Source organism: Protopterus annectens, chromosome 4.part0, assembly GCF_019279795.1.
Source record: "Protopterus annectens isolate FY-2018-M chromosome 4.part0, PAN1.0, whole genome shotgun sequence".
Taxonomy (NCBI): domain Eukaryota; kingdom Metazoa; phylum Chordata; order Ceratodontiformes; family Protopteridae; genus Protopterus; species Protopterus annectens.
This window is the reverse complement of record NC_056733.1, coordinates 799,094,050-799,120,959: the sequence shown is the minus strand read 5'-3', so window position 1 is coordinate 799,120,959 and position 26,910 is coordinate 799,094,050. Positions and strand designations below refer to the sequence as shown.

Genomic DNA, 26,910 nt, shown 5'->3' with positions numbered 1-26,910 from the left:
GTATATACAGACAATTTTATATTTATATATGCATACTTGTAGTTGGAAAAGTGGAAAAAGAAAAATCTTAAAATGGAATATCCTTTACTGAAACATACAAAGAAGGAATCCTAGTTGAGTATAATGTGGTTTATTTGGAAAAGTGCCATACATAAACTGAAGTCTTCAAGTAGAAGTCAGTACTAAGTCTTAACTCTGAGACCATTCGTTAAGTTTACAGGAATAAGAATATGTGTTTTACCACACAGGATTTTTTCATTAATAGTGAAGCTTATGTCACATAGCAATTAAGCATGAAGTCATAGTCAGAGTACGAGTGGCCATAGTACTAGTATTGGTGACAGATGCTGTATCAGTAATAACAGTATTACCAGAAGTATTAGTTGTAGTAGCAGCAACAATACTACTGGAAAATGAGTTTGGGTCTTAAAACGATAAAAGAAGGGTGGCAAAGTTGTGCAGGGGTTAGTGCTGCTTCCTCACAACATTTAACTTCTTACTTTATGGAGTAAGAATGGTCCTCTGGACCCATGTGAGAATTTGACACATGCTCAGATATCCTCCCAAACTAAAATACATGGCATAAATGGACTAGTGCTTCTTCAAATCACGTGTGTGTGTGTGTGTGTGTGTGTGTGTGTGTGTGTGTGTGTGTGTGTGTGTAGGAGGTGCCCCATCAACTACTTTACTTTTGTATCTCGGTGACTGCATACCATTTGGGATGTGACTATACTCACCTTTGTTGCACCTGGAATACTCTGCTTTAAACTAGTAACAGAACAAGGCCGTAAGACAGCATATCGATAGTATGTCATTCGCAGAATATTTTATCTCTGATAGAATCATGTGGCATAGTAGCAACAGTTGTAGAAGTATCAGTGGTGTTAACAATAGTAATAAAATAAATACTGGCCGAAATTAAGCAGTAGTGATAGCTATGACACTGTTACTAGATAAATGAGTCACAGCATTTGAAGTAACAGTAGCAGTTGAGCTGGTAATATTATTAACAACATAAGGAGTGTTGCCAGTAATGCATAATCATATTTGTAGTACAAACTTACAAGGAACAGAAACAGTTACCATAACAGTAACATCAACATTTGTATCATAGGTTCATAGGTAGGTACTAGGCTATCGGCCCAAGGGCCTATGTAAGCCTAGCGAACAAGGTTCCATGGCTTATGCCACCCAAGAAAGTTATTTTCCTGTGCCACTGTCAAGCAGAGACACAGAAGTGATCCCGGGGTGTATTTCCTATTTCCCATCCACTCATCAAGATTTTTCTTGAAGAGTGCTAATGAAGAACTTTGCTTGACATAGATGGATAGCTTGTTCCAGAGTATAGGAAGTTTCTGGGACAGGAATCTATCCCTCCAGCATGTCCTGTTTATTGTGGTGACAAGGTTTAGGTCCCTAGAGCATGTAGCTCAGAGGGATTGGGATTTCTTTAGGTGTAGCATGTCCAACAGCTCTGGGTTTGACATAGCTTTATATGTTAGGCAGAGATCACCTCGGAGTAGGCGATATGCTACGGAGTAAAGCTGGAGTTTTTTGAGGTGGTCAGTGTAGGGCATTTATTTGAGGCCAGTAGTCCTCTTTGTGAGGTACTTATGTGGCATTTCCAGCTGCTGCAGATGTCTTGTGAGGTACATTCCAAAAGGGGAGTTGTACTCTATAATGGGTCTAATGAGTGTTGAGTAGAGGGGAACAATGACCTGTTTTTTCTTGGATGAGAACCCTTTTATGATGAGGTGTGGCACGTAGAAGGACTTTCTGACTACTGTGGCGATGTGACTATCAAAGGAGAGACTACTGTCCACCTGGGTCCCAAGGTCTCTTATCACACATTCTATGTTAAGTAGATTGCTACCTATGTAGTAGTTCATGGGTACAGAGGTTTTACCAAAGGGGATGACACTGCACTTTTTGGCATTGAGCTTGAGGCCATGGCTCTGACACCAGGCATCTGCCTCAGTGAGGCCCTTCTGTAGGATGTCCACATCATTTGGGGACTTGACTATGGCTCCTAATTTGCAGTCATCTGTGAACTTCATTAGCCAGAGGCCTTCTGTGTTAGCCTGTACTTCAGAGAAGTAAATATCAAACAGGAGAGGTCCCAGGATGGAACCCTGTTGTACTCCCCTTGTCACTTCTTTGAGGTCAGATTTAGAGTCTGCAACTTTTACAGTGTGGGTTCTGTCAGTGAGCCAGTTGGCAACCCATCTTGTGACGTAGGGATTTATACCTAGTTTAGTGAGTTTAGCTATAACTCCAGAATGGGGGATGGTGTTGAAAGCCTTGTCAAGGTCAAGATAGGCTGTGTGAACCACCTTACCCTCATCCACGGCTTTGGTGACTGCCTCAAAGAAGTCGATCAGGTTCAGGAGGCATGATCTGCCTTTCACAAACCTGAACTGGGTGGGATCCAGAGTTTGGAGGTTACCAATGTCTTTGTTTGTGAGTTCCATGATGATACATTCCATGGCCTTGTAGACCAGGCTCATCAGGCTAATAGGTCTATAGTTCCCAGGATCAGTGGTGGCTCCCCCTTTGTGGAGTGGGATAACTGTTGCTGTGCACCATTCAGTGGGCACAAAGCCTGATGCGAGGCTATTATTGAACATGAGGCTTAAGTGGGGAGCCAGTTCGTTTTGAAGTTCATGTAAGAACGCAGCCTGAGATGTTGTCCAGTCCCATGGATGCTGTGTTTTTGGCTTTAGAGAGTGCAGCTTTTACCTGCGTAGTTGTGATTACAGGGACTCTGCATTCTTCCTGTATAGATATGGGCACTTTAGGGGGTGAGGGAGGGTAAAGTTAGCACTGAACCTATCTGCCAGGATGTTGGCAATATCAATTGGTTCTGTAATTTTCTGGCCTTTGTGCTGTAACTCAGAGCAGATCTGGATATTGCCATCTAGATTCTTGACATAGCTATAGAATGCTTTGTGGTTGTCCTTGGATTTAGTGGGGATTTTGTTTTTGTAGCTAGCTTTGGAGGATCTTATAAGGGATCTCAGCTTCTTACTGAGGCTGACCAGGGATCTCCTCCACTCATGGGATTTTACTCTCTTTTGCAACAATTTCTTCCTTCTGTTGTACAGTTTGTTTATGGCAGGGGACCACCAGATTGGCTTCCTTTTTTTGGAGGCTAGTGTCTTGGTTCTGTTTGGGATAGCATGATCCATGCACTCGTGTAAGTGCTTATAGAGTGCATTTCTGTAGGATTCAGCAGTTGTAACTGTATTGTCCATCTGCATGGGTGTCATGAAGTTCACCACTTCTGTCTAAAGAAGCCTGAAGTTGGCTTTGGAGAATTTTTTTACTGTGGTTTCCTTAATGGGGGATGGGGGCGGGATGTGGATACCAAGGGTGATAAGCTTATGGTCAGATCGGACCAACGAGGAGTTGACTTCAGGTGTGGAACACCGGTCACTCATGTTGGTAATGACTAGGTCTAAGATATTATTGCCCCTGGTGGAGGTGTGGATAAGTTGATCTAGGGCATTGGAGTTTATGAATTCCAGAAAGCATTGAGCTAAGGAGTTGGTACATGAGTAGTTTTCCCAGTTAATGGTGGGGTAGTTGAAGTTGCCCATTATTAGGGTGTTTGGTTGAATCCTAATATTTTTCAGTACATCAAGAAAAGAGGAGTGGGAATCCTGGGGCATGGTGGGGGATCTGTAGCAAGCTACAATTTGGATTGCAGTTTTGCCCAGAGTTAGTTGCACTTGGATAACTTTGGATGCATTATGCTGAGCAATTAGCCTGGAGGTGTGGATATCCTTAATGAATATGGACACACCTCCGCCTTTGGTGTTTTGGTCCTGGTTACATGGCCGAAAAGTGTGGTATGAATTATAGCCTGGTAGTGCAGGGGTGCTCTCTGGAGCCTTGAACCAGGTCTCAGTCACTGCACAGATATTGATGTTCTCCATTTTAAGGAGTGCCTCAAGTGAGTGCATTTTGAGATTTAGACTTCTAGCATTGAGTAGAATTACCCTCAGTTTTTGCTTGCCTGTTCCTGTTATGGTGGTGAATTTGTTATTTGAACCCTGCCTAAAAAAGGCACTATAGGGGCAGCAAGAGCCTTAGCCAGTATCTGGAATCCCAGGAGCGACAGGTGCAGGCCATCTGTGGCAAAGGATTGTGGTCTGTCGACCATGTTATCCGAAGCAGACAGATACTGAATCCCCTTAGAATGACACCAGAAGCTTAGCCAATTGTTGAAGTCAGTCATTTTGTCCTTGTACTGCGGTATCATTCTGGGCGAGGTCTGAATGCTACTCAGGGCTAGGGTCATACCTGCCTGGGCTACAAGATTTTACTTGAAATAATAGCAGTATTTACAGTAGTAATAGCTTGGATACTGTTACAGAGATATAACAAACAACAGCCAAGGCTATTACTAGAAGCTGAAACAAGAGTAGCAAAAGGAACCTCAGTAACTAAAGTAATTGTGTTATTAACAGCATCATCATAGGCAGTAAAAATGCATCCTGAACAGGATAAATACTGTTAGCTCTAGCAAAGGTCATACTAGGAGTGTTGCTTTAGTAATAACAAGAAGCATAGGAAAAGGAAGTTATATCAGTAGCAGAACTGGCAGCAGATGTATTAGCAATAGAAGTAACAGTAGTAGTAACAATATTAGTAAAAGCTGTAATGACAGTATTTTTAAAACTGAGCTGTGATACTACCTTCATTTCACTTTTTGTTTACTGGAAGTGCTGGTGTGTCACAGCAGAAGATTATAAAACAAGAAAATAAACAGGAGTATTATTATGCTCACTAAGTTCTTACAAAATCCACGTTGCAGCAAAACATCACTGGAGGTACATAGGATGAATTTCCCATTTCTATTTTGTTTGCATTTCTTACTAGACTTATTTTTTTCTTTGTCTCCCTAGTCATTGACACCTCCCCATAGAAATCTACACTCTTCAGGGTTTGTGAAAATCTGTTCCTGGACCAGGAGCACTGGCAAACTGTATTTCCTCATTTTATAGCACCCTACTTAATATTCTGCCGCTCTAAAACATTCTGAGTTTTCTGTAAAATAAGCTAAACTTCACAACTATCTCCCATGAAAACAAGTGACTTTCAATTTTATGTTTATAACTATTACATTTCTCATTCTCCTTGTTGTGAGGGAGGGGGGCAAACCCCTATCCAAGAAGGTGCTGTGCAGGAAAACTTTAAAAGTGTACCATCATCAGTGTTATTAAAAATTAAAGCTTGCATGCATTATCCTCAGTCACTGATGCTATTAAAAATTAAAGACATTGGTAATAAAAACATTTGTTGCCATGGTATTCTCAGCTTCCCTTTCATGTCTAGCTGTCTTGATAGCAGTCTCACAAAGCGTGGGATACAGATAGTGGAAACAGCTGTAGCAAAAGGGAAATGAGACATTCCTTTTAAACTCACTAAACACACTGCTGGATATGTAAATGCTCCATTTATTTTATATTCGTTTTGTAAAACAAGAAGGTTATAATACCAGTGGAATATTTTTTCACAGGGTATTCAAAGCCCAATTTTTTTTATTCTTTCTGAGTGTAAACTTCCTACTTTGCTTAATACATTTTCTTAATATCATGCCTGTCCCTAGTTTCCAGCCAAATTTAAAGGGTTACTGCCAGGGGTGATAAAGGTATGATATGCGTGGAATAAGCCACCTTATATTAAAGGGGTGTGATCCACAGAAAGAAACAGGTGGCTTGTAACGCAGTACTCCCACCCCCTATACAATGTGAGCACATGTTTTTAATCTGTAAGATGAATGGTGAACTAAGAGACAAAAATCCGTCCCAGTCCATTTTTGAAATAGAACAAAAAGATAAACATTTTAATAATAACACGTTTCTTACTCATTATATAATACAGGAAGAAAACAATAAATTAACATTAAAATATTAGCCTACTGTTTCCTATCAGAAAATTAAAGTAATTTGCCAACATCCAACCAACCGATACATAGAAGCAGAAACTAATTAATGAATTCTGTAAATTAATAAGGTTTCTTAGCTGAAACACATGAATAAATCTGGTCCAGTGATTTGAAATTAAAATTTAAATAATACAAGCAAACCTTCAAGACAAGCATTTGCTCAGTGGATACAGAGTAAAAATTACTCACGACAGTATTGCAAACGTGACCAGCGTTATAGTCAGGCAAAAGATGGAGACGGAGCATCCAATGTAACTGATGGAGGACAGTGCCACCTGGTGGACTTTAGTTAGCTGTGCAAAGAAAAAAAACAGGAGATTTTTTGTCACCATTTTCTGTAGCATTTTTTTATTCTTTATGCATTTATCAGTATGTATTTAGACAACAGAACCCTTGAATCCACTCATATAAATAAAACACTGCTAAACTACTGTAGATATGCTTATGAATGACACTATTGTCTACCAGCTAGAAAAAGAATGACTTAATTTTATGCTAAGAAAAAAAATAAGCTTAATCACAATTTGTATTAAATGAGGTGCATTATTAAAAAATATGTTAAAAAATCTTCCACCTCCTGTCGCAACTGCACACAGATTTTCTGCCATTGAAGACCAGTCCTCCCCTAACAAAGTCCTATCTGATTCAGCAGTAAAGCCATACAAGATAAAGTAATAGAGACAGCATTTCCCTCAGGTTGGAACTACACAGGTGGAATACAATGGATGTCACCCCTGTGATGTAAGAAAGTCTATAACTTCTTTCCTTTCTACATCTTTCTTTTAAGGTAAATAGCATATGTTTCCCTCAGATCAGTACATTTTGTACACCGAATCCTATTTTCATGTCTAGGCATGGTACAAAACAAGGATCCTATATGACTCACTATGCCTCAGACTATCATTCTTTGCTAAGTCAGTAACATCAGGACATGTTTAGCTGACAATCAGGCGATTCAAAGCTTACACCACCCCCAGTGCAAGAAAGCACCCTTACTAAGCCCCTTCCTACATCCCATGATTGCCGCACCTAGATGTGGGACTCTTCACTTAACTGTAGAATGTGCAGGTTCTTGAGAAATTTGTTTACAGATCTAAAGCATTCTGTCCATAAAGCTTACATGGCATTTGATAACTGATATTTTAAATGACAAAATGAAGCCTCAAATGCTGTTTCCTTGGAAGAGTTTTCCATCTCTTGTGTTAGTAACACCAGCACCCTGACATAAAAGAGGTCAAAGCAGTCAAAGAACATAACATCTGAGTTCTAAAATTGACATATGTGAATAATGAAGCCGAAAGGGTAACGCGTCCAGAAGTTTCTACTTATTACTTGTGGTTTATCAGTATGTATAGATTTATCTGGATTGTAGATATGCAATAAAATGCTCACATTTGCTCCACAGCGAGGCAGTACAGGGACAAAACACTATTGTATCTTCCACTTTATATATTACATTACTAAATGTGTAGTATGACCTTGATGTTCTATAAAAATGTCAGGTCATGTACCTACACATAATTATTAGAAACTGTTTTCTCAAATGATGAAAGCCTTATTGGCATGCAATTCTGTCCTGGTGTAAGTGTTGGGAAGGCCATGTACTGTATTTATACCCTGAATATTAACTACTGGGTGTGAAGATAATAGGTAAAGAACAACAGGCTGTTACATGGTAACTAATATAGTGTTTTCAAAAAATGTTAAGGACAAGAATGTACCATTAAATTGTCCAGATTTACACAGAATATACAGCTTTTTGACTTATAGTTTTGATATATTCTTCATAAAATGTGTGTTTTTCTGGTAAACCACTGAGGACTGAAATCACTAAATAATGACACACATTCAAGTTTCAGACCATGTAATTTAGAAAATGCATATTAATGCAAAACTTGTCATTCTTGCAATTTTCTAAGTTAATAAAATAAATTCTTAAATGACGTCCCTGATTTTGGTCCCTATTGCCTCCATTATTTTTGGCTCTGACAAGACTTTTTGTGCTTAGAGGTTAAGAGGTATGCAGGTACACAGAGTTGAGGCTGATATGAGAAGTTCTAAAGGAAAGGAATGTGCAATCATAATTGAAAGGTAATGGGAAAACAGGCAAGGAAATCAGATTGTTCCTATTAATATACTGTAGCAAGAGATAACAGCATATTTATTATGTATTCACGTATACACTGTTGATTAGTTTCTTCACCTAAGCATACCCCTTTATAGTGTAAGCTCTAGAGAAAAAAGCTCCAGAGCTGATAAAGGAAATTAAAAATAAAACATTGATCATAAAGCACAAAGGTAGTACAGACCACCTGCCACCTTGCAATACAAGCTACACTCAAAGAATAAGTCTAGCAGGTCATCAGTGTGGAGATATAAAACAAAACATTAATCACCTTGGAAAATGGGCTATACCAGAACTGAGCTTCTTGTCAGCTCTCATGAGGAATGAGCAGCCATAACATACGCTAGGACAGAAGCCAGTGAGGTATCTGCAGTCAGACAAACTATCAATGCACTTGGCTAGTATAAGAAATCACAATAAGGAAGAGAAGATAAGAAGCATGTGTGTATGCCACAAAAGGAAGTGTGGGAGGGAAGGAAGGAAATATTGTATTTCAATGGAAGTGAATCCTGGTTGTAAAGAAGAAGAACATGGAAACACGTTGCGAGGAAAATAAAGGAGAGATGTAAGGAAATAGTACAGCATAACAAAGAATGAGGAAACGGTATAACTTTGATGGAAGACATTATTCTAGCACCATGTATGCATTTCAGTGGTGAACTGAGTTCAAACTTCTAAGCAGATAAGTGTAACCAAAAGAGGCTGTGAATCAGTAGAGACTACAGTAGACATGTATTTACTTAGTCTTCATTACTCATCTAACATTACATTATTTAGGGCTGACGGGAGGGATATCCTGTTCCAGTAAGCAATAGGTATAAGGCAGAGAACCAGTGCAGGATGAGATATCAGTCCACTGTGCAGGCGTGTGTGTGTGTGTGTATATGTATATATATATATATATATATATATATATATAGATAGATAGATACACACACACACACACACACACACACACACACACACACACACACACACACACACACACACACACTTTTATGGTGAATGAGGAAAACAAATGATACAGTGAAAACCTACATGCATACTCCTCAGAGAAGGTACCCTGCCAAGAACTGGACAGGTTAACCAAGATCTGTAAAGCAGTAAGTCTTACCACCGCATCATTATAGTATCCGAACAAGTAAAATAAATAACAACAAAACAAACTCAAAACTATACTAGAAGCACACAAGTGCTGTCTAGATCAAAGTCACCTGATGACAAAAGATAACCCTTTGTAGTGCAAACAGGTCTTCTCATAATACTTGCTGGCTACAATGTCCAGGAAGAATTATTCAGATTTCAGTTTTGCCTTGAATGCTTAAAACACAATGTGTAAAACCAGATAATGTACCTAACATTTCAGAACTCACCTTACCTGGCTGGAGTTTTGCAGCTGCATGATAAAGATGAACAGAATTCAACTATCTGACGCTTACAGGGCTTTAAAAATAAAACATACATGAAGTCTAGAGCAACTATGGATTTTAAGTCTCATACCATGGAGGCAGGCAAGAGTAACAGAGAGAAGTCATGAGGTTTGTTTATTATATGAGCCCCAGCCCCTAAGAAAAAGCATCTTCTTTGCAAGGCAGATGACCCTATCATTGTCATTGACCTAAACTATATATGTTAACATGTGGGGACATGTGTGCGCATATTAAAAGCTGAAGTAAGCACTTCTTCCAAGACACAGCACATGTTCCCCTGAGTTGTAACACAGCACAGTCATGACACAGACACAGACTACAGAATGCATTCAGTTCACAGTATATCTGTACATGCAATACAAATTACAAGTATGCATGCAGAATGAAGTACAGGAGTACATATGCAGAACAGGATAAATCTGTGCAGTGGTGCAGTGGTAGCATTGTCACCTCATAGCAAGAGGTTCTCTGGTTCAGTTCTCAGCTGGAGTACATTCTGTGTGGAGTCTGCATGTCCTCCCTGTGTTCATGTGGGTTTTCTCTGGGTATTTTGTTGAGCCATTGGCATTGGGGAGCACTACAGATTATCATATAATTTATGAGTATGTTAAAAACATCAAAGGAGCTGAGTCAGATTTTTTGTAGTCAACACTTTAACACATCAGATCTTTTTTGCCACATATCTTGTGCACAGATTTTTGTCACAAGAGTTGTGAAACAAAGGAAACTGAGATTTATGTTTGCTTTACAGCTTTTCTATTTCCTCTGAGTTTATACAATCTTGGAGTTAGAGGGAGGGGTGTGGGGCAAAGCAGAACATAGCTGCCTCAACCAGGGCCCTGTGCCAATACCAAGAAACAGTTTGACCACAAATGTTATACCAGTTTATAAAAGCAGGTACTGCATTAGAGAATGGGCATGGCCAGTTACACCCCCCAACACTTTGCATTTGGGGCAGTTGCACCTCTCACTACTGGGGCAAAGCTCTGAACATTGTGGGATGCAGGGCGGCTTACCCCCTGAAAAAAAGATTATTTAGGAGTATTTACTGATCTTTTTCATGTGGCTTATCAGAGAAAACAATTTCATGTACCTTTTAATGTTTTAGCTATGATTATTTGCAAATCAGTTAAATGGTTGTGATTACTGACAGCGAATCTATATAGGTATTCATGTAGCTGTGAGTATACAAACAGCACAGCCTAAAGATGTGGGTGCAGCAAAGAAGGCGAGCAGGAGTAGAAGCAACACATGCTGTAAGGATGCTTGCAATACAGACTGTGAGATAGGACTGTGCAATAGAGAGTGTAGGCGACCAGGTAATAAACCAACACACACTGTAGTGTAACGTGCAGGTAGGGTATACACTGTATATGCATGCAGCACATACTGAATGCATCAGCAACCCCGATAAAACAGATGGTGTCCTCACAAAGATAGGAAGAGAGGAAGCAGCATCATTTACGGCATGTAAAAAAAAGAGCACAAGAGTACAACAATAAGTACATGAATCAGGGAAGGGGAAATGGAGAAAAGCCTCCTTACTGTAACACTTACAGCTGAAAACTTGCCAGATTCATGTTTTTAGGACTTTAGCTGGAACTCTCAGAAAATAAGGCCTATCTCTGACTTTGCTAGGCTTTGTTTTTTTTTTTTTTTTTACAAGTTACTAACATTAAGTAAATGTTACTCTGGTACAAGAACTGACCTATATAAATGTTGAGAATAATGGAAGAGTCACATTATATGAGGGAATAACGTTGTAAGAGAAAGGTTTGTTCTTTTATAGCAGGTACTCTCATTCTCTGTGCATGCCTAAAGTGCTACATAATTTGATCTCACTGAGGCAACACAGAGCTAAACATAGATGAAATATTTTATTTTATTGCCTTCTTAGAAAGTCAAAAGGGATCATTCGGGCTCACATCAATGAAAAAAAAAAACAGTTTAAATGAGACTGCTTCCAGTACTTTTTTCGCAAAAAATAGTTTTGCTTATTCCAGAAACCGACACAATTTTATTTCTTTGGGAAGGCTTAACCTTTGCGAAACCCCGTTATCATTTTCAGGCATTAACACATTCTCCACAATGGCAGCACAATAAAATGTGTTATAAACATCTAAAAATATGAATGGCCTCTTATTTATGCATGTCTCAAGTGCCATTTCGGATAATGCCTTGCAAACCTTCCGTGGATCATTAAAACTGTTCCAGTATTTGCTTAATTGTATGTGAATATTTTCAATATTGGTTGCATTTCTGTATCAAAATGCAGTCTACCTGTGATTTACATGACTGTCCATACCTGTTTGGAACTTCAAGGAATGTTCTGTGTCACAGATGTCTGATGGCAAGCATTCATATACTGAATATATATTTATGTGACTCAGAATTGAAATGGCACATGCTCTATTCAGACATGTACAGAGACTGAATCTAACAGACAAGGCACACATACACTGTCTGTAAACAATGAAACTCCCTAACACTTTACAGACTACAATTTGGCCTAGTCAGCAAATTGGAACTATCTTCACTCCAACATTCAAATGAGGACTACAATAAAGGTCAATTAAAAATAATGGAGTTTATAAGGCAAACCTTTTCATATAAATCCATCGATGACAATATGTAGACAATCATAATGCTATCAACAGCATAAAATATGGGTCTATATTATATATTTGAAGTTTCAAAACTTCAAATCCCATATGTTCGACAACATATGATCAAAGTTTGAAACTTTGAATATATAATAAAACATAAAAAAAAAATAAAACTTACCTTAATGCTCCAAGCAGGGGGGCAAGCCCCCCTGCACCAACCATGTGGGGGGCTGTGCCCCCCACAGCCACCCTACATAAATATACCAACTCTGAGATCACCCTTCAGTGCAGAAAAGGGAAATTCTCCCATTCTGCACTGTACGACACCATTACATTTAACCTTCGAACTTTTCAAATTTCGATCATATGTTGTCGACCATATGATATTCGAACTTTGAAAAGTTTGTTCATGTAATAGGAACCCTAAAATACAATATCAAGACACAGGCACAAAGGTTAAAGAATTATCCTGCAAAGAGGTATATAATGTGCTGGATACCATATAATGTACTAAATCAGCAGTTATATAATATTGTTGTAAAAAAATAATTGGTAGGCAAGTAGAAGTAGGGCCTGGCAACCTGATGGATATATCTTTTTAGCTACCACAGAGTCAAAAAATGTCTTTTAGCTCTGCTCAAGAATGTGTTTAATATCACTACCTGCAAAGCAGCCATGTTGATCTGTATTTACAATGGATAACAAAAAAGTGACAGTTAAAACTGACAGTACAGACCAACAAATTGTTACCATTACATGTAATCAATACCGTGTGCATACAGTGCAACAACTACTGAAAGTCATTTATACTCTGTGTATAAAGAAATGTAGCATCTTTTGATAACTAACCCTGCACATAACTAACCTAAGCCCCCCTGCACCAACCATGTGGGGGGGTTGCACCCCCCCCCCCACAGCCACCCTGCACTGCATTAGTACAATGAAAAAATACTGGCTGTTAATGTAATATTAGTGATTGTTAAATCAAGTTAGCATGGGCTTGGATAAAAATGTCAACAAACCAGTCCACCAACCTGGTAAACAAATAGACAAATAACTAAAATGTGCCTCAGCAATGTGGGTCCTGGTGTGTGAAGGGTCTGAGTACAGCAACCTGTGTCTGCAGATGTGTCAAGGCAGTGATGCGCTCGATCACACCAGGAACTGATGTAACAAGTTTGATCTGTAGCTGTCTGAAGATGCTGGTCTCTTTATCTATCACTGGATGTGTCTGTGGTGGATGACATGGGTCTTACATGTGTCTGAACTATACCACTAGCTATAGGAAAGGTGGGCAAACCAACTGTACACAGTATATCTAAATGCAGAAGGAGATTCAAGCTCTGCTCTGTGTCCAAGTATGCAACAAAATACACCCCTCTTAAAGATAAATAACAGAGCTCATGTTTTTTTATGCTGAATACCATGTTATCTAAAGTTTTGTTATACAGGTACAAGTTAATGCTTTATCAAATTTTGAATATCTAGAAGTGCAACATACACATATATATATATATTTTTTTTTTATCAGTGTTTTGCAAGGATGCAACTCCCCAAACCCCTTATTTATATATACAAAGACCACACTGGTGCACTATAATGGAGACAATCGAAACAAATAACAGAAAAAAGAAAGAGCTCTGTTAGCTTGTATAATCCAAGTAAACATGGTAAAACAAGATACAATATAAAAAAATTGATGAAAAGCTGATCAGGATAAAATGCCAATATGAAGTGCAGGTGTACCTGTTCCGAATCTTACCTTTTAATGTAAACCAAGAGTAATTTTGGACACATATTGTCCCTTCTCTCCTGAAAACCATCTGCAATACCGGTATATAAGAAAAGCATCATGCAATCAATATTTAATAAGAACTGTGGTATAGCAAATTCAAAACTTGACTACTTAGGACATATCTCACCCCCCTTGCTTCCAAATAACCAGAAAAGAGATTTAGTTATAGTTGACAGCATGGGTACCCTTTGCCTTGTCTCTCCATTTACACAACATCACCCACTCAAAATCCATCCCGAAGGAGAACCTCAAGACTAGCTGATTCATAAAATTACATACCTGCTTCTGTGGGCTCCTAATGCTACTCAGCACAGTGTGTGTGGCCTTGACTGCCCCCCCCCGACCGACATCATGTCGGCTGACAGCATGCAACTATAGCTGCAGACACTTGGCATCCAGCTCAGTTAGCAGCAGTTCTAGAAGCTACTGTTTGCAGATACTGTATTTTCTGAAAAAGAAATTTTATTACCATAATAATACATACATTATTTATGCTTTCAATTATCATTTAGTGACAAAAGAGTAATATTTAATAGCAGTTTTCTTTTTCTTCTTTTCTGTCTTTTTTATTTCGTCTTAGAGAATTACTTGTATTTTTGTCTTTTTTTTTAATGACAGAAGGTATTAATTAGAATCACTGTGCGCAGTTTAAGTTTTAGGAGAATTTTGATAATGTTTATAATAGACTATTAAGTACATTTACGATACTGTAAACAAACTTATTGGGCCAGATCATATTGCAACAAAGGGAATTAACATAATTTCGTTAGCAGAACAATAACTGACCACAGCTGGATGACGGGGCACCATACACAAGGATTGTACATGAATTACGTAATAGATTGATTAATGTTAATAAAAGTTGAATTTAAAAAGAAAACGTGCATTTTTTATGAGATGCAAGCAAACATTCTGAGACAAAAATCAAGTGTGTCCCTGTTAAACAGACACCTATGAGACAGGCCACACTAGATAAAGATGCATGACAGGAGAAATTAACTACACCAGCAGCATTTCACCACTGTGTCCAGTATGAATTAATACAGATATACCTACAGCATTTCAACACTGTGCCCAGTATTGATTAATAAAGATATACCTACAGCATTTCACCATTGTGCCCAGTATTGATTAATATAGCTATAGCTGCCACATTTCACACTTTGCCTGGTATTGATTAGTATAGATACAACTGCAGCATTTCAGCACTGTGCCAGATATTGATTAGTATAGCTATACCTGCAGCATTTCAGCAACGTTCTCAGTACTAATAAATACACCTACAAGTGCAGTGTTTCAGCACTATGCCCAGCACTGATTACTATACCTATGGCTGCAGTGCACCAGCACTGATTAGTATACATAGAGCTGCAGTGTTTCAGCACTGTGCCTAGCATTGATTAGTATACCTGCAGCTGCATTGTTAAAGCACCATGCACAGCATTGGTTAATGTGCCTACAGCTGCAGAGTTTCAGCACTGTGCCCAGAATTGATTAGTATACCTACAGGTGCAGTGTTTCAGCACTGTGCCCAGCACTGATTAGTATGGCTACAGCTGCAATGTTTCAGCACTGTGGCCAGTATTGATTAGTATGGCTACATCTGCAGTGTTTCAGCACTGTGCCCAGCATTGATTAGTATGGCTACAGCTGCAGTGTTTCAGCACTGTGCCCAGCATTGATTAGTATGGCTAGAGCTGCAGTGTTTCAGCACTGTGCCCAGCATTGATTAGTATGGTTATAGCTGCAGTGTTTCAGCACTGAGCCCAGCATTGATTAGTATGGCTACAGCTGCAGTGTTTCAGCACTGTGCTCACCATTGATAAGTATGGTTACAGCTAAAGTGTTTCAACACTTTGCACAGCACTGATTAGTATGGCTACAGCTGCAGTGTTTCAGCACTGTGCCCAGCATTGATTAGTATGGCTATAGTTGCAGTGTTTCAGCACTGTGCCCACCATTGATAAGTATGGCTACAGCTGCAGTGTTTCAACACTGAGCCCAGCACTGATTAGTATGGCTACAGTTGCAATGTTTTAGCACTGTGCCCAGCATTGATAAGTATGGCTAAAGCTGCAGTGTTTCAGCACTGTGCCCAGCAATGATTAATATACCTACAGCTGCAGTGTTTCAGCACTGTGCCCAGCACTGATTAGTATGGCTACAGCTGCATTGTTTCAGCACTGTGCCCAGCATTGATTAATATACCTACAGCTGCAGTGTTTCAGCACTGTGCCCAGCACTGATTAGTATGGCTACAGCTGCAGTGTTTCAGCACTGTGCCCAGTATTGATTAGTATGGCTACAGATGCACTGTTTCAGCACTGTGCCCAGCATTGATTAGTATGGCTACAGCTCCAGTGTTTCAGCACTGTGCCCAGCATTGATTAGTATGGCTATAGCTACAGTGTTTCAACACTGAGCCCAGCACTGATTAGTATGGCTACAGTTGCATTGTTTCAGCACTGTGCCCAGCATTGATTAATATACCTACAGCTGCAGTGTTTCAGCACTGTGCCCAGCACTGATTAGTATGGCTACAGCTCCAGTGTTTCAGCACTGTGCCCAGCATTGATAAGTATGGCTAAAGCTGCAGTGTTTCAACACTGAGCCCAGCACTGATTAGTATGGCTACAGTTGCAATGTTTCAGAACTGTGCCCAGCATTGATAAGTATGGCTAAAGCTGCAGTGTTTCAGCACTGTGCCAAGCAATGATTAATATACCTACAGCTGCAGTGTTTCAGCACTGTGCCCAGCACTGATTAGTATGGCTACAGCTGCATTGTTTCAGCACTGTGCCCAGCATTGATTAATATACCTACAGCTGCAGTGTTTCAGCACTGTGCCCAGCACTGATTAGTATGGCTACAGCTGCAGTGTTTCAGCACTGTGCCCAGTATTGATTAGTATGGCTACAGATGCACTGTTTCAGCACTGTGCCCAGCATTGATTAGTATGGCTACAGCTCCAGTGTTTCAGCACTGTGCCCAGCATTGATTAGTATGGCTATAACTGCAGTGTTTCAGCACTGTGCCCACCATTGATAAGTATGGTTACAGCTGCAGTGTTTCAACACTGATCCCAGCAATGATTAGTATGGCTACAGCTGCACTGTTTCAGCACTGTGCCCAGCATTGATTAGTATGGCTTAAGCTGCGGTGTTTCAGCACTGTGCCCAGCACTGATTAGTATGGTTACAGCTGCAGTGTTTCAGCACTTTGCACAGCATTGATTAGTATGGCCACAGCTGCAGTGTTTCAGCACTGTGCCCAGCATTGATTAGTATGGCTATAGCTGCAGTGTTTCAGCACTGTGCCCAACATTGATTAGTATGGCTACAGCTGCAGAGTTTCAGCGCTGTGCCCACCATTGATAAGTATGGCTACAGCTGCAGTGCTTCAACACTGAGCCTAGCACCAATTAGTATGGCTACAGTTGCAATGTTTCAGCACTGTGCCCAGCATTCATTATTATGGCTACAGCTGCAGTGTTTCAGCACTGTGCCCACATTGATTACTATGGTTACAGCTGCAGTGTTTCAGCACTGTGTGCAGCATTGATCAGTATGGCTACAGCTGCAGTGTTTCAGCACTGTGCACAGCATTGATTAGTATGGCTACAGCTGCAGTGTTTCAGCACTGTGCACAGCATTGATAAGTATGGCTACAGCTGCAGTGCTTCAACACTGAGCCTAGCACTGATTAGTATGGCTACAGTTGCAATGTTTCAGCACTGTGCCCAGCATTCATTATTATGGCTACAGCTGCAGTGTTTCAGCACTGTGCCCAGCATTGATTACTATGGTTACAGCTGCAGTGTTTCAGCACTGTGTGCAGCATTGATCAGTATGGCTACAGCTGCAGTGTTTCAGCACTGTGCCCAGCATTGATTACTATGGTTACAGCTGCAGTGTTTCAGCACTGTGTGCAGCATTGATCAGTATGGCTACAGCTGCAGTGTTTCAGCACTGTGCACAGCATTGATTAGTATGGCTACAGCTGCAGTGTTTCAGCGCTGTGCCCACCATTGATTAGTATGGCTGCAGCTGTAGTGTTTCAGCAATGTGGCCAGCACTGATTAGTATACCTACAGCTGCAGTGTTTCAACACTGTGCCCAGTAATGATTAGTATGGCTACAGCTGCAGATTTTCAGCACTTTGCCCAGTACTGAATAGTATGGCTACAGCTAGAGTGCTTCAGCAATGTTCTCAGCATTGAATAGTATGGCCACAGCTGCAGTGTTTCATCACTCTGCCCAAAAGTGATTTGTATGGCTATAGCTGCAGTGTTTCAGAACTTTTCACAGTATTGATTAGTATGGCTACAGCTGCAGAGTTTCAGCACTGTGCCCAGCATTGATTAGTATAACTCCCTGGAAATCCTGAATTTTTTCCTCTTTGAGTTACATTATTTGAAGATAATATTAGGAGAAATGTTGACATTCATAACATTGATCCCAAATCACCAAAATGGCACACTTTTGAAGTGCCATAACACAGAAATCAAAACTATTACACATTAATACAACTGGGAGTGGAGTTTTCCCTTTGCCAGCTGTAGTGTGATCCTGTATGTGGTTTACAATTAGTAGGGGGTCGGGTGTGTGCAGAGGGGGCTTGTCCCCCAGGAAAAATGCAGACTGTTGACATTTTGATTTTGAAGTTCTGGCACTTTGATATCGTGCTGTTAAGTGATTTGGGATTGATGTTATAAACATCAGTGTTTCAGTTATTCAATGTTCTAACATAGATCCATGTATCTAGACTGAGAGGTATAGAGATAATCATTGCAAGGTCACTTCCACCCAGTGATATTTCCGAGATATCTAATATTCAACAAATGGTAACTCATGGAATGCAAACTGTTCAGTCACAAATCCCCAGATACACAAGTTATGGAATGTTTTTGTTTTGTTTTTTCATGTTAAGAGACTATCCAAGAAGACTGAGGATGTACAAGCTGTTTTTACATTTTCAGAGTATTTCTCTTTTTTCTATGGCTGCATTATCATGGCGTGAGCATAAATAACTAAATGGTGTGTTTGCTGCCCATGTGCAAAAGACTGTTCATTTCTGATGTCACTTACAAAGGTGGTTACATCTGTTCTTCACTCTAAAGCAGTGCTATCCTCTACAAAAGTATGCAGGGGACTGGTTTTATGGTTCCCCAAAATGGTAGCCACATATTAACTAAATGCTTATATTTATACCCTGCAATGCATACAGTATGTCATCATTTCATTTGTTGTTTTGTCATTAATGCCACAGGACACCACTGCCAATTTGCTATGAAAAGAATTACATTAAAGTGATTCGGTCATTAAAATTCTTTACACAAATTGCTGGCCAACATTTCCGCAGTATTATGAGAGTTGTTAGGCAGCTCCTTTTTCTGGTGGAAAATCAAAATCTTTTTATATCACAGCTTTTCTTACGATCATGCCACTGAACTAAAAAGTAAACTTTAACCACAGCGACATCATGGCAGTGAAATTGTGAAGTGTATCCAGACTTTAATGGGTGCACATGAGAAAAGATGTACCCATTACAGTCTATGGAAGCAGAGTTCGATCTGCTTACAGTAACATCAAAATGGACCACAGATTTACTTGGGCCATGGCTTAATCAAAAGTTTATGAAGCTTTTTATTTAAAAAAAAAAATGCCTGAATAAATACTAAATTACAACAATGTAGGTACATTGTTAATGTTGAATATTTAATAGTAATTCTGCCATTTTTGGTCTGCTTTTCCCATCATATACTTCTCTTTAATATAGTTGTTTTATTCTACAATATAACAGGAAGTATCCATATTTTAAATGGAATATAAATTTAAATCTTTCTCATGTGATAAATGACCCTCCTATTTCTGTGTTATGACAGTAACTTACTCCCTCTTCTTTAGTCACCTACCTCAGTATTGATCCTGATTCCAGCTTATCCTTGACGGACACTTTTACTGGGGACAACTTAGTCAGTTTGGTGGAGCTCCTCATACTTTGGTGACCTTTAACCTTAGCCAGAGATCTGGAGTAAATCTGAATTAAATCCAAGGCATCAACTGAATTCAGCAAAAAGTAAGCATATTCTAATCTTGCACTGCACTTTTTTGAATTGCATTTTGATTAATTGCTACTTTATTTTTTTGCTGTTTCTACTACTGTGACTTCTGCACTTTGAATTTCTAGTACTTCTGTATTTCATAGCATAGGCTATATTCAAATTTGCTGAATTTAGGCTGTTTGGTATTACTTGAGCACTAAAACCAGCCATACTACATTCAGAAGGCCCTCCTGCACCCCTGTGGCAAAAGTGTGTAGCCCAGGATCCATCTGAGTTGAGGATCATTTGAAAAAGCCTCAGTTTTGGACTTTCCTATTGGTTAGTTTGTGTTAAAACTGTTTAACTTTACTTAAGCACCATGTTTATGCATAGCTATACACCCTGCAACAGGGTTTTAGCACTGCCATGTATAGACACACAAACTTAGAAACACAATTTTCCCTTGATATCTGCTAGAGAACCCTCCTTAGCTCAACTACCTTTCTGTGCATAACACAGTTGCCCATTGCTACCCAGTGAGCACTACCCACATTGGGGGGTGTGGGGGGCATAGGTCCCCACACATTGTAAATATTTTAAAGCATATAGATGGATACTTACAAGTGTAACGAAAAAATTCTTCCAGAAGACAACATATAACCAATTTATGGGGGGGATTTGCCCCCCCCACCCCCGAATGTGGGGGGCTGTGCCCCCACACCCCCCTTACTTTATATACTAACTCCAGGATCGCACAACAGTGGAGAATAGGCCACATATATACCTTTCAACAAAATGAGTTTCAGTGAAATGGGTTTTCAGTGAAGTGAGCTTTCAGTGAATTGGGTTTTCAGTGAAGTGAGCTTTTAGTGAATATGTGTCAATGAATTAAGCTTCAATGAAATGAGTTTTCAATGAAATGATATAGACCCCCTTTGACACAATCTCCCATTTCAGGTATGACAGAGAAACTCTTACATCTGGGGATTAACTGGCTCACTGACAAAACACACACCGTTGAAGTTGGGAAGCCCACCTCCATCAGTAGACCAGTTACCAGTGGAGTACCACAAGGATCTGTGCTGGGCTCTCTACTGTTTGGAATCTATTTCTCTGAAGTCTAGGTGAAGGCAGATGGCCTGTGGCTTACCACATTTACAGAAGACTGTAAACTGGGCACAATCATAGATTCCCCAAGCAATGTTAACATATTACAGAAAGGGCCGACACAGACAAATGGTTGGTGCCAAACTCACAGACTAAAACTTAACGAAAAAATGCCTAATTATTCAGTTTGGCAAAGAAGCAGCACCTGCTTATTATGATATAGAAAGCACCCCCTCTAAGTTCAAACTCAGGGGTTAAGACTTAGGAACACAGGTTGAGAGCAATATAAACTTAGATAACCATGTGTCCACAGTGGTAAGAAAAGCATTCTACATTGCACATTTCATAATTAAGGACATTGCATCCAAGACCAGGGAGGTTATAGCTTCCCTGTACTTGGCCCTTTTCAGATCACTATTTGAGTAATTAAGTATATGGAGTCCACCTCTACAAAAAGGCCAGTAATAAGTGGAGTCCATCAGGGATCAGTCCTTGGACCGCTCCTTTTTGGCATTTACTTCTCTGAAGTCAAGGCCAATATCAGTGGTCTCTGGCTGACTAAATTTGCAGATGATTGCAAATTAGGACCTGTCATTGAAACCTACACTGACACAGACAAACAACTGGTGTCAGAGCCACAGATTAAAACTAAATGCCAAGAAAAGCATAATATTATACTTTGGGAAGTCATCCATCCCTGGTAACTATCATATTGACAACACACCCCTTAGAGTTTACCCTATAGTCACAGACTGAGGGACACACATAGATGGTAATCTAGCCTTTGACCGTCACATGTCTACAGTAGTGCAGAAATCATTCCATATTGCACAACTTATAAACAAAGGTATGGCATCCAAGTCCAAGGAAGTCATGGTTCCACTGTATTCAACATTCATTGGACCTATCATTGAGTACAATGCCCCCTTTGGTATGTACCTAACCAGGCATATCCAACAACTGCAATGCCCACAGAGGTTCCTCACTAAAAGAATACAGGGCTTAAGTAAAATGTTCTATGCAGACCACCTCAAGGTTCTATCCCTGTATTCTGTCTCTTATAGGCTTTTGAGGGGAGATCTATGCCTGACATACAGGGCATTGTCAGACCCCACTCTGATGAACCTCCTGCATATTCGCAAAACAAACAGCACCATAATAAACCATTCTAAAGACTTAAACCTTGCCTGTGATGTAAACAGGACCTGCTGGAGATACAGGTATGTGTCCCAGAGATTATCCTGTCAATGGAACAAGCTCCCCATCCCTGTGAAGCAGAATTCCTCCCTATCCCAATTCAAATGCAACCTGTAGACAATTGGATGAAAACAGTAAATTCTTCCCTGGTTTGGCACCTATGTCTCTAATGGATACAGGCAACCTGTAAATGGTTTGTCTTCCAGGCCCTAGCTTGTAAATGTTTAATCTCCCAAGCCCCTGTTTACACTTATCAAAAGTATCAGAAGAGATTTGGGATGCATGACTAGGCTTAAAAAGACCATTGTAGTCTTTAGCCTAGTAAACACCTATGAAGCTATACAATGCACAATGCTCCCTTCTGTATGTACCTCGCCAGACACCTGCAGCAACTGGAGAGACCACAGAGGCTTCTAACCAAGAAAATCCAGGGCCTTCAAAGCATGACATACACAGTATGACTGAAAACACTGTCATTGTACTCTGTATCACACAGGCTGCTGACAGATGACCTGTGCCTGGCCTACAGAGCAGTCTCAGACCTTGCCCTAATGGAAATTCTGCACATCTGCAAATCAAATGGGACAAGAATAACTCACTCCATAGATCTCAACCTAGCCTGTGACATAAAAAGAACATTCTGGAGAAACTAATATATCTCCCAGCGATTGCCACTCCTCTGGAATAAGCTCTCACTTCATGTGAAGCAGAGCTCCTCAATGACCCTATTCAAGCATAAACTTGACAACTGGATGAGTGACCATAAATTCACCCCAGGGGTTGCACCTATGCCCTCGTGAACAGGGGCAGTCAGTGCTGATCACATAATTGCTCTGCTAATAATAACCATCTAACTATAGTCAATAAGGGTACTCGGGATATTACATGGCTAGGCTTGTAAAGGCCCTAGGACCATTAGCCTAGTAACCTGCTATGAACCTATTACTTTTTCCATCTTTCCACAACTCATACATTTAACTGTCCCTTCTATCTTCTTCTTTAGGTCTTTTAATTTAACCTTTTCTTCCTTCCAGAGAAGAGTGTCAGGGTCTGTAACTATTTTTTATCTCTTTGCCTAGGCCCACTCAACTTGGGATTTCTTCTTATTGCTGCCATTTTATACAAAAAATGGTACTTGTGAGGCTCACCAGTAGGCTGGCTTTGATATTTGCTCCCAGGTTACTTATACGGTTCTCATATGCCCCAAATAAAACTCAACAGTATATTTTTAAATCCATAAAAATTGTGCCCCTGTGTCTTAAGGTACTGCCTGCAAACTATATAGTAACTGGAGCAGTATGAATATTTGCAGCACCTGTATATTACGATCAAGGTCCAGATCTAGAAACTTCCAACCTTTTATCTTCTTTTTTTTTGTTGATTTGCATGTATGCCTATCAAATTCTTTTAGCGAGGGAGCTAATTTTATGGCAAGATAATTAAACGTTTCTCTGTGAAATACTAGTGGATAGTTACAGCATAATTCTGTTGAGGTATGATCATTTATTTTGATTATTTTCACTTTGTTTATCATGCATCCTGATATTTCACAAAACTGTTGCAGTTCCTTGAACAAGTCCTGAAGATGCACCTAGGATTTATTAAATACAGCAATATGCCATCTGCATATAACAACATTTTTGTCTCTCTGTTTCCCATCTTCATAGCCATTATATTCTACTCTCTTGGCCTTATTTCCACATTTCCAAGGTACCGGGTGAATAGCAGTGAGAATAACGATGCTGCTAATGGTAGCTTAGGTTTGGGATAGCTCTACAATCAGTTTTGTCCTTGCAGAGGCTACCTGATATATATACCTCAGCAAGTTAATCAATGAGGATGCAAAGTGCAGACATTATATGACCTTAAATAGATAAACTCTGGTTTAGTCTTTCAAAAGATTTTTCAGTTTAATACTTGGTATCAGTGCTTGTGGGTTCTCTTGTTCAGCTTTACTGTATTATTAACAGCATCTTCATGATATTATCAAAGGCTTGCCTCCCTCTTATAAATCCACAGCGATCTTTATGTATCATATTAGGAATCACTCTAATAAGCCTGGCTGTTAAGAACACCATGAATATTTTATAGTCTGGGTTAAAAACTGAAACTAGCCTGTACAGACTGGCATTTACTAAATCTTTTGTTGATTTTAGTATAGCTGAGATCACAGCTTATCTCCATGAGCAGGGGGAATCTGTGTTCTGAAGACCTCATTCATTATATGCAAGAATTGAGATATTAAATCTTTACCTTCTGTTAAATAGATTTCTAAGAATATCCTGTCTGTGCCTGGTATTTGCCTTAGAGATAACCTGCTTAGAATTTCTTACAGTTCCTCAGCTGTTATGGGAGTCATCAGTCATTTTAAAGCAGCTTCATCTAAGTCTGGCCAAGTTAAATTATTTACATATTGTTTAATATCAATGTTTTGAGTTACCTGTTCTAGTAGCAAAAAGTAAAGGTCTTGAAAGTAATCCTAAAAATTACTTGAAAATTGCTTAAAATCTTTACTGGGTTATTTGTGTTAGTATTAATCTGCTTGTCCATAACCTTAAAGATCCATTTTCAACTTTACTTTGTCTCACTCACATAGCTAAAATTCTTTGGGCTTTAGGGGTATTTCCTAGGAAATGTATTATTGATAGTCTTACTCTTAAATTCCTTTTTTTCTAAATATTTATCTGTCTCAGTTTGCACCTCAGAGATTTCTTCCCTTACATCTATGTGTCCTCCCTCTAGTTTTCTTATAGTTCTCTTAACATTCCTGTCAGTATATTTAACTGCATATTGTCTGCCTCACTTCTCTGTTTCACATAGTGCTGTAGCTCTTCCCTTCATCTTATTTTGATTTTGTCCCAGATATACAATAAATCTGCATTGTTACATTCCATAGTCAGGGCTTTTTTTAAATGTCTTCTGCTAGAACTGATTTAAGTGTGTAGATTGCCCATATGATACTGGAAAGCACCAGTGTCTCAGTTTTAATCTAGTATCAATTAGGACGTCTAGGGTCATTACAATGATCTAAAAGGGCTGTTGAGGAGGGTCTCCTTGTAGTTATCCTGTGCATATCTTCTTTTGATAAATATATTCCGACTGTTCGAGAATACATTTTCATTTCTAGTGACAAATTTTTCCATTGTGTGAATTCTCTTCTCACCATATGTCAAATATCTTTGTATTCATTTTAAAACAAATGACACTCATGTAATCCAGGCAGTAAAAATAACAAACAATACTCCTATGTTGTTAAATGAAAAAATGCATGTAAGCCATCCCAAGTATTTTTTACCGCCTTTCTCATTATGCTATGTATAAAAACATCAACTTGCAACAAGAAGGTTCGTGAAAGCATATCACCATAGCTCTAATGACACCCTAGTAACTAAAATAGACAACATAAAATATCTCCGTCTGCTGCATGTGTATGGCAGACCATATGGGTTCTTCTTCCTTTTACTTAGAAGTTCTGAGAGTGCATCTGTTTTTATTTACTTTAATAGATCCCACTGGTGAGAATTCCAAATGTTGGATACACATTAGCAAATACTTCTGCAGTCTGGGCTATCTACACTTCAAAACAAAGTCTCAACAAAAACTGAATGGTGTCCTTAGAAATAAAAGTTACTACTATAAAAAAGTATTCATTGAAGTTAGTCCTTGGTTCAGAAACTAGTTAACTATAGCAGATTTAAGAGTAAGGTCACAAATGGGAGGCCCTACACTGTGATGAGATATGCATTGTCTTTATCAAGTTATTTTGCAACTGGATATGTCTAGCACCAAGTCTACTTCAAAGCATCAAAACCCCACAATATTGAGGACCAAATCATCGAGACGAAAGTATCGAAACCTCACTTCAGTGAATGACTGGATCAGCGAATCCATTCCCATGGTAAGCAACCTGTGGGCCAACAAAATGAACCTTGCCCTTTTCCCAACTGTAGTGCAATCTTGGAGTTGGTATAGTTAGTTAGGGGGAGGGGAGCACAGACCCCCATACTGGGTGGGTTGGGGATGGTGTGGTTTCATTTTCTTGACTTTTGGTATGAGTGGTTACTTATCATGGGAATGGATTTAATGATCCAGTCATTTGCTGAAGTGAGTATTCTCTGATTTCGTCTTGATGATTTGGTCTTCGATATTGTGGGGTTTTGATGCTTTGAAGTAGACCCCTAGCACCTTGTATTAGAAAGCAAACACTCATAAATATACCATACTCACCCAAAACAACCTAAAGACTTAATTTACCACATTACCTGGAAGCTAAATTATGTTTTCTGCTTCTGTAAAAAATATACTGTATCAGGAAATACTCAGCACATCTCTCCATCTACAATGAATACTTCCTGGATGTACGTAAACATTTATCTGATGTATTTCAATGAGTACATTCTTTGTCAAAATCAAGCAAAAAAAACTTAATGGGGGTGCACACAAGGCAAAATAACTAGAAAAGAGAGAAAATCAGGTGTGAAGCTAGGTGATTTATGCAGATATTTTGACTTAAGTGTACTGCTAATGCTGTGCAGATAGGCCCAAGGTTCAGGAAAAACTCACAAACTCCCTTCATGTTTGGGTGGTCATGAAGTGGGAATAGGGATGGCCTTAATGTTATTAAGGCTATGATAAAAGTAGCTTCTATTCAGTA

At 39.4% G+C, this 26,910-nt stretch overlaps 1 protein-coding gene across 2 annotated transcripts in view; it reads right to left on the bottom strand.

The window, feature by feature from the left end:
* The window catches only part of ADGRD1 (adhesion G protein-coupled receptor D1), a 2,063,662-nt gene that overhangs the window by 527,043 nt on the left and 1,509,709 nt on the right, over nt 1-26,910 (bottom strand). For both annotated transcript variants that reach the window (XM_044068759.1, XM_044068760.1), the window contains one exon: nt 6,143-6,246. In XM_044068759.1, coding sequence (XP_043924694.1) covers nt 6,143-6,246 — 104 coding nt within the window. The remainder of the gene's footprint in view (nt 1-6,142; nt 6,247-26,910) is intronic.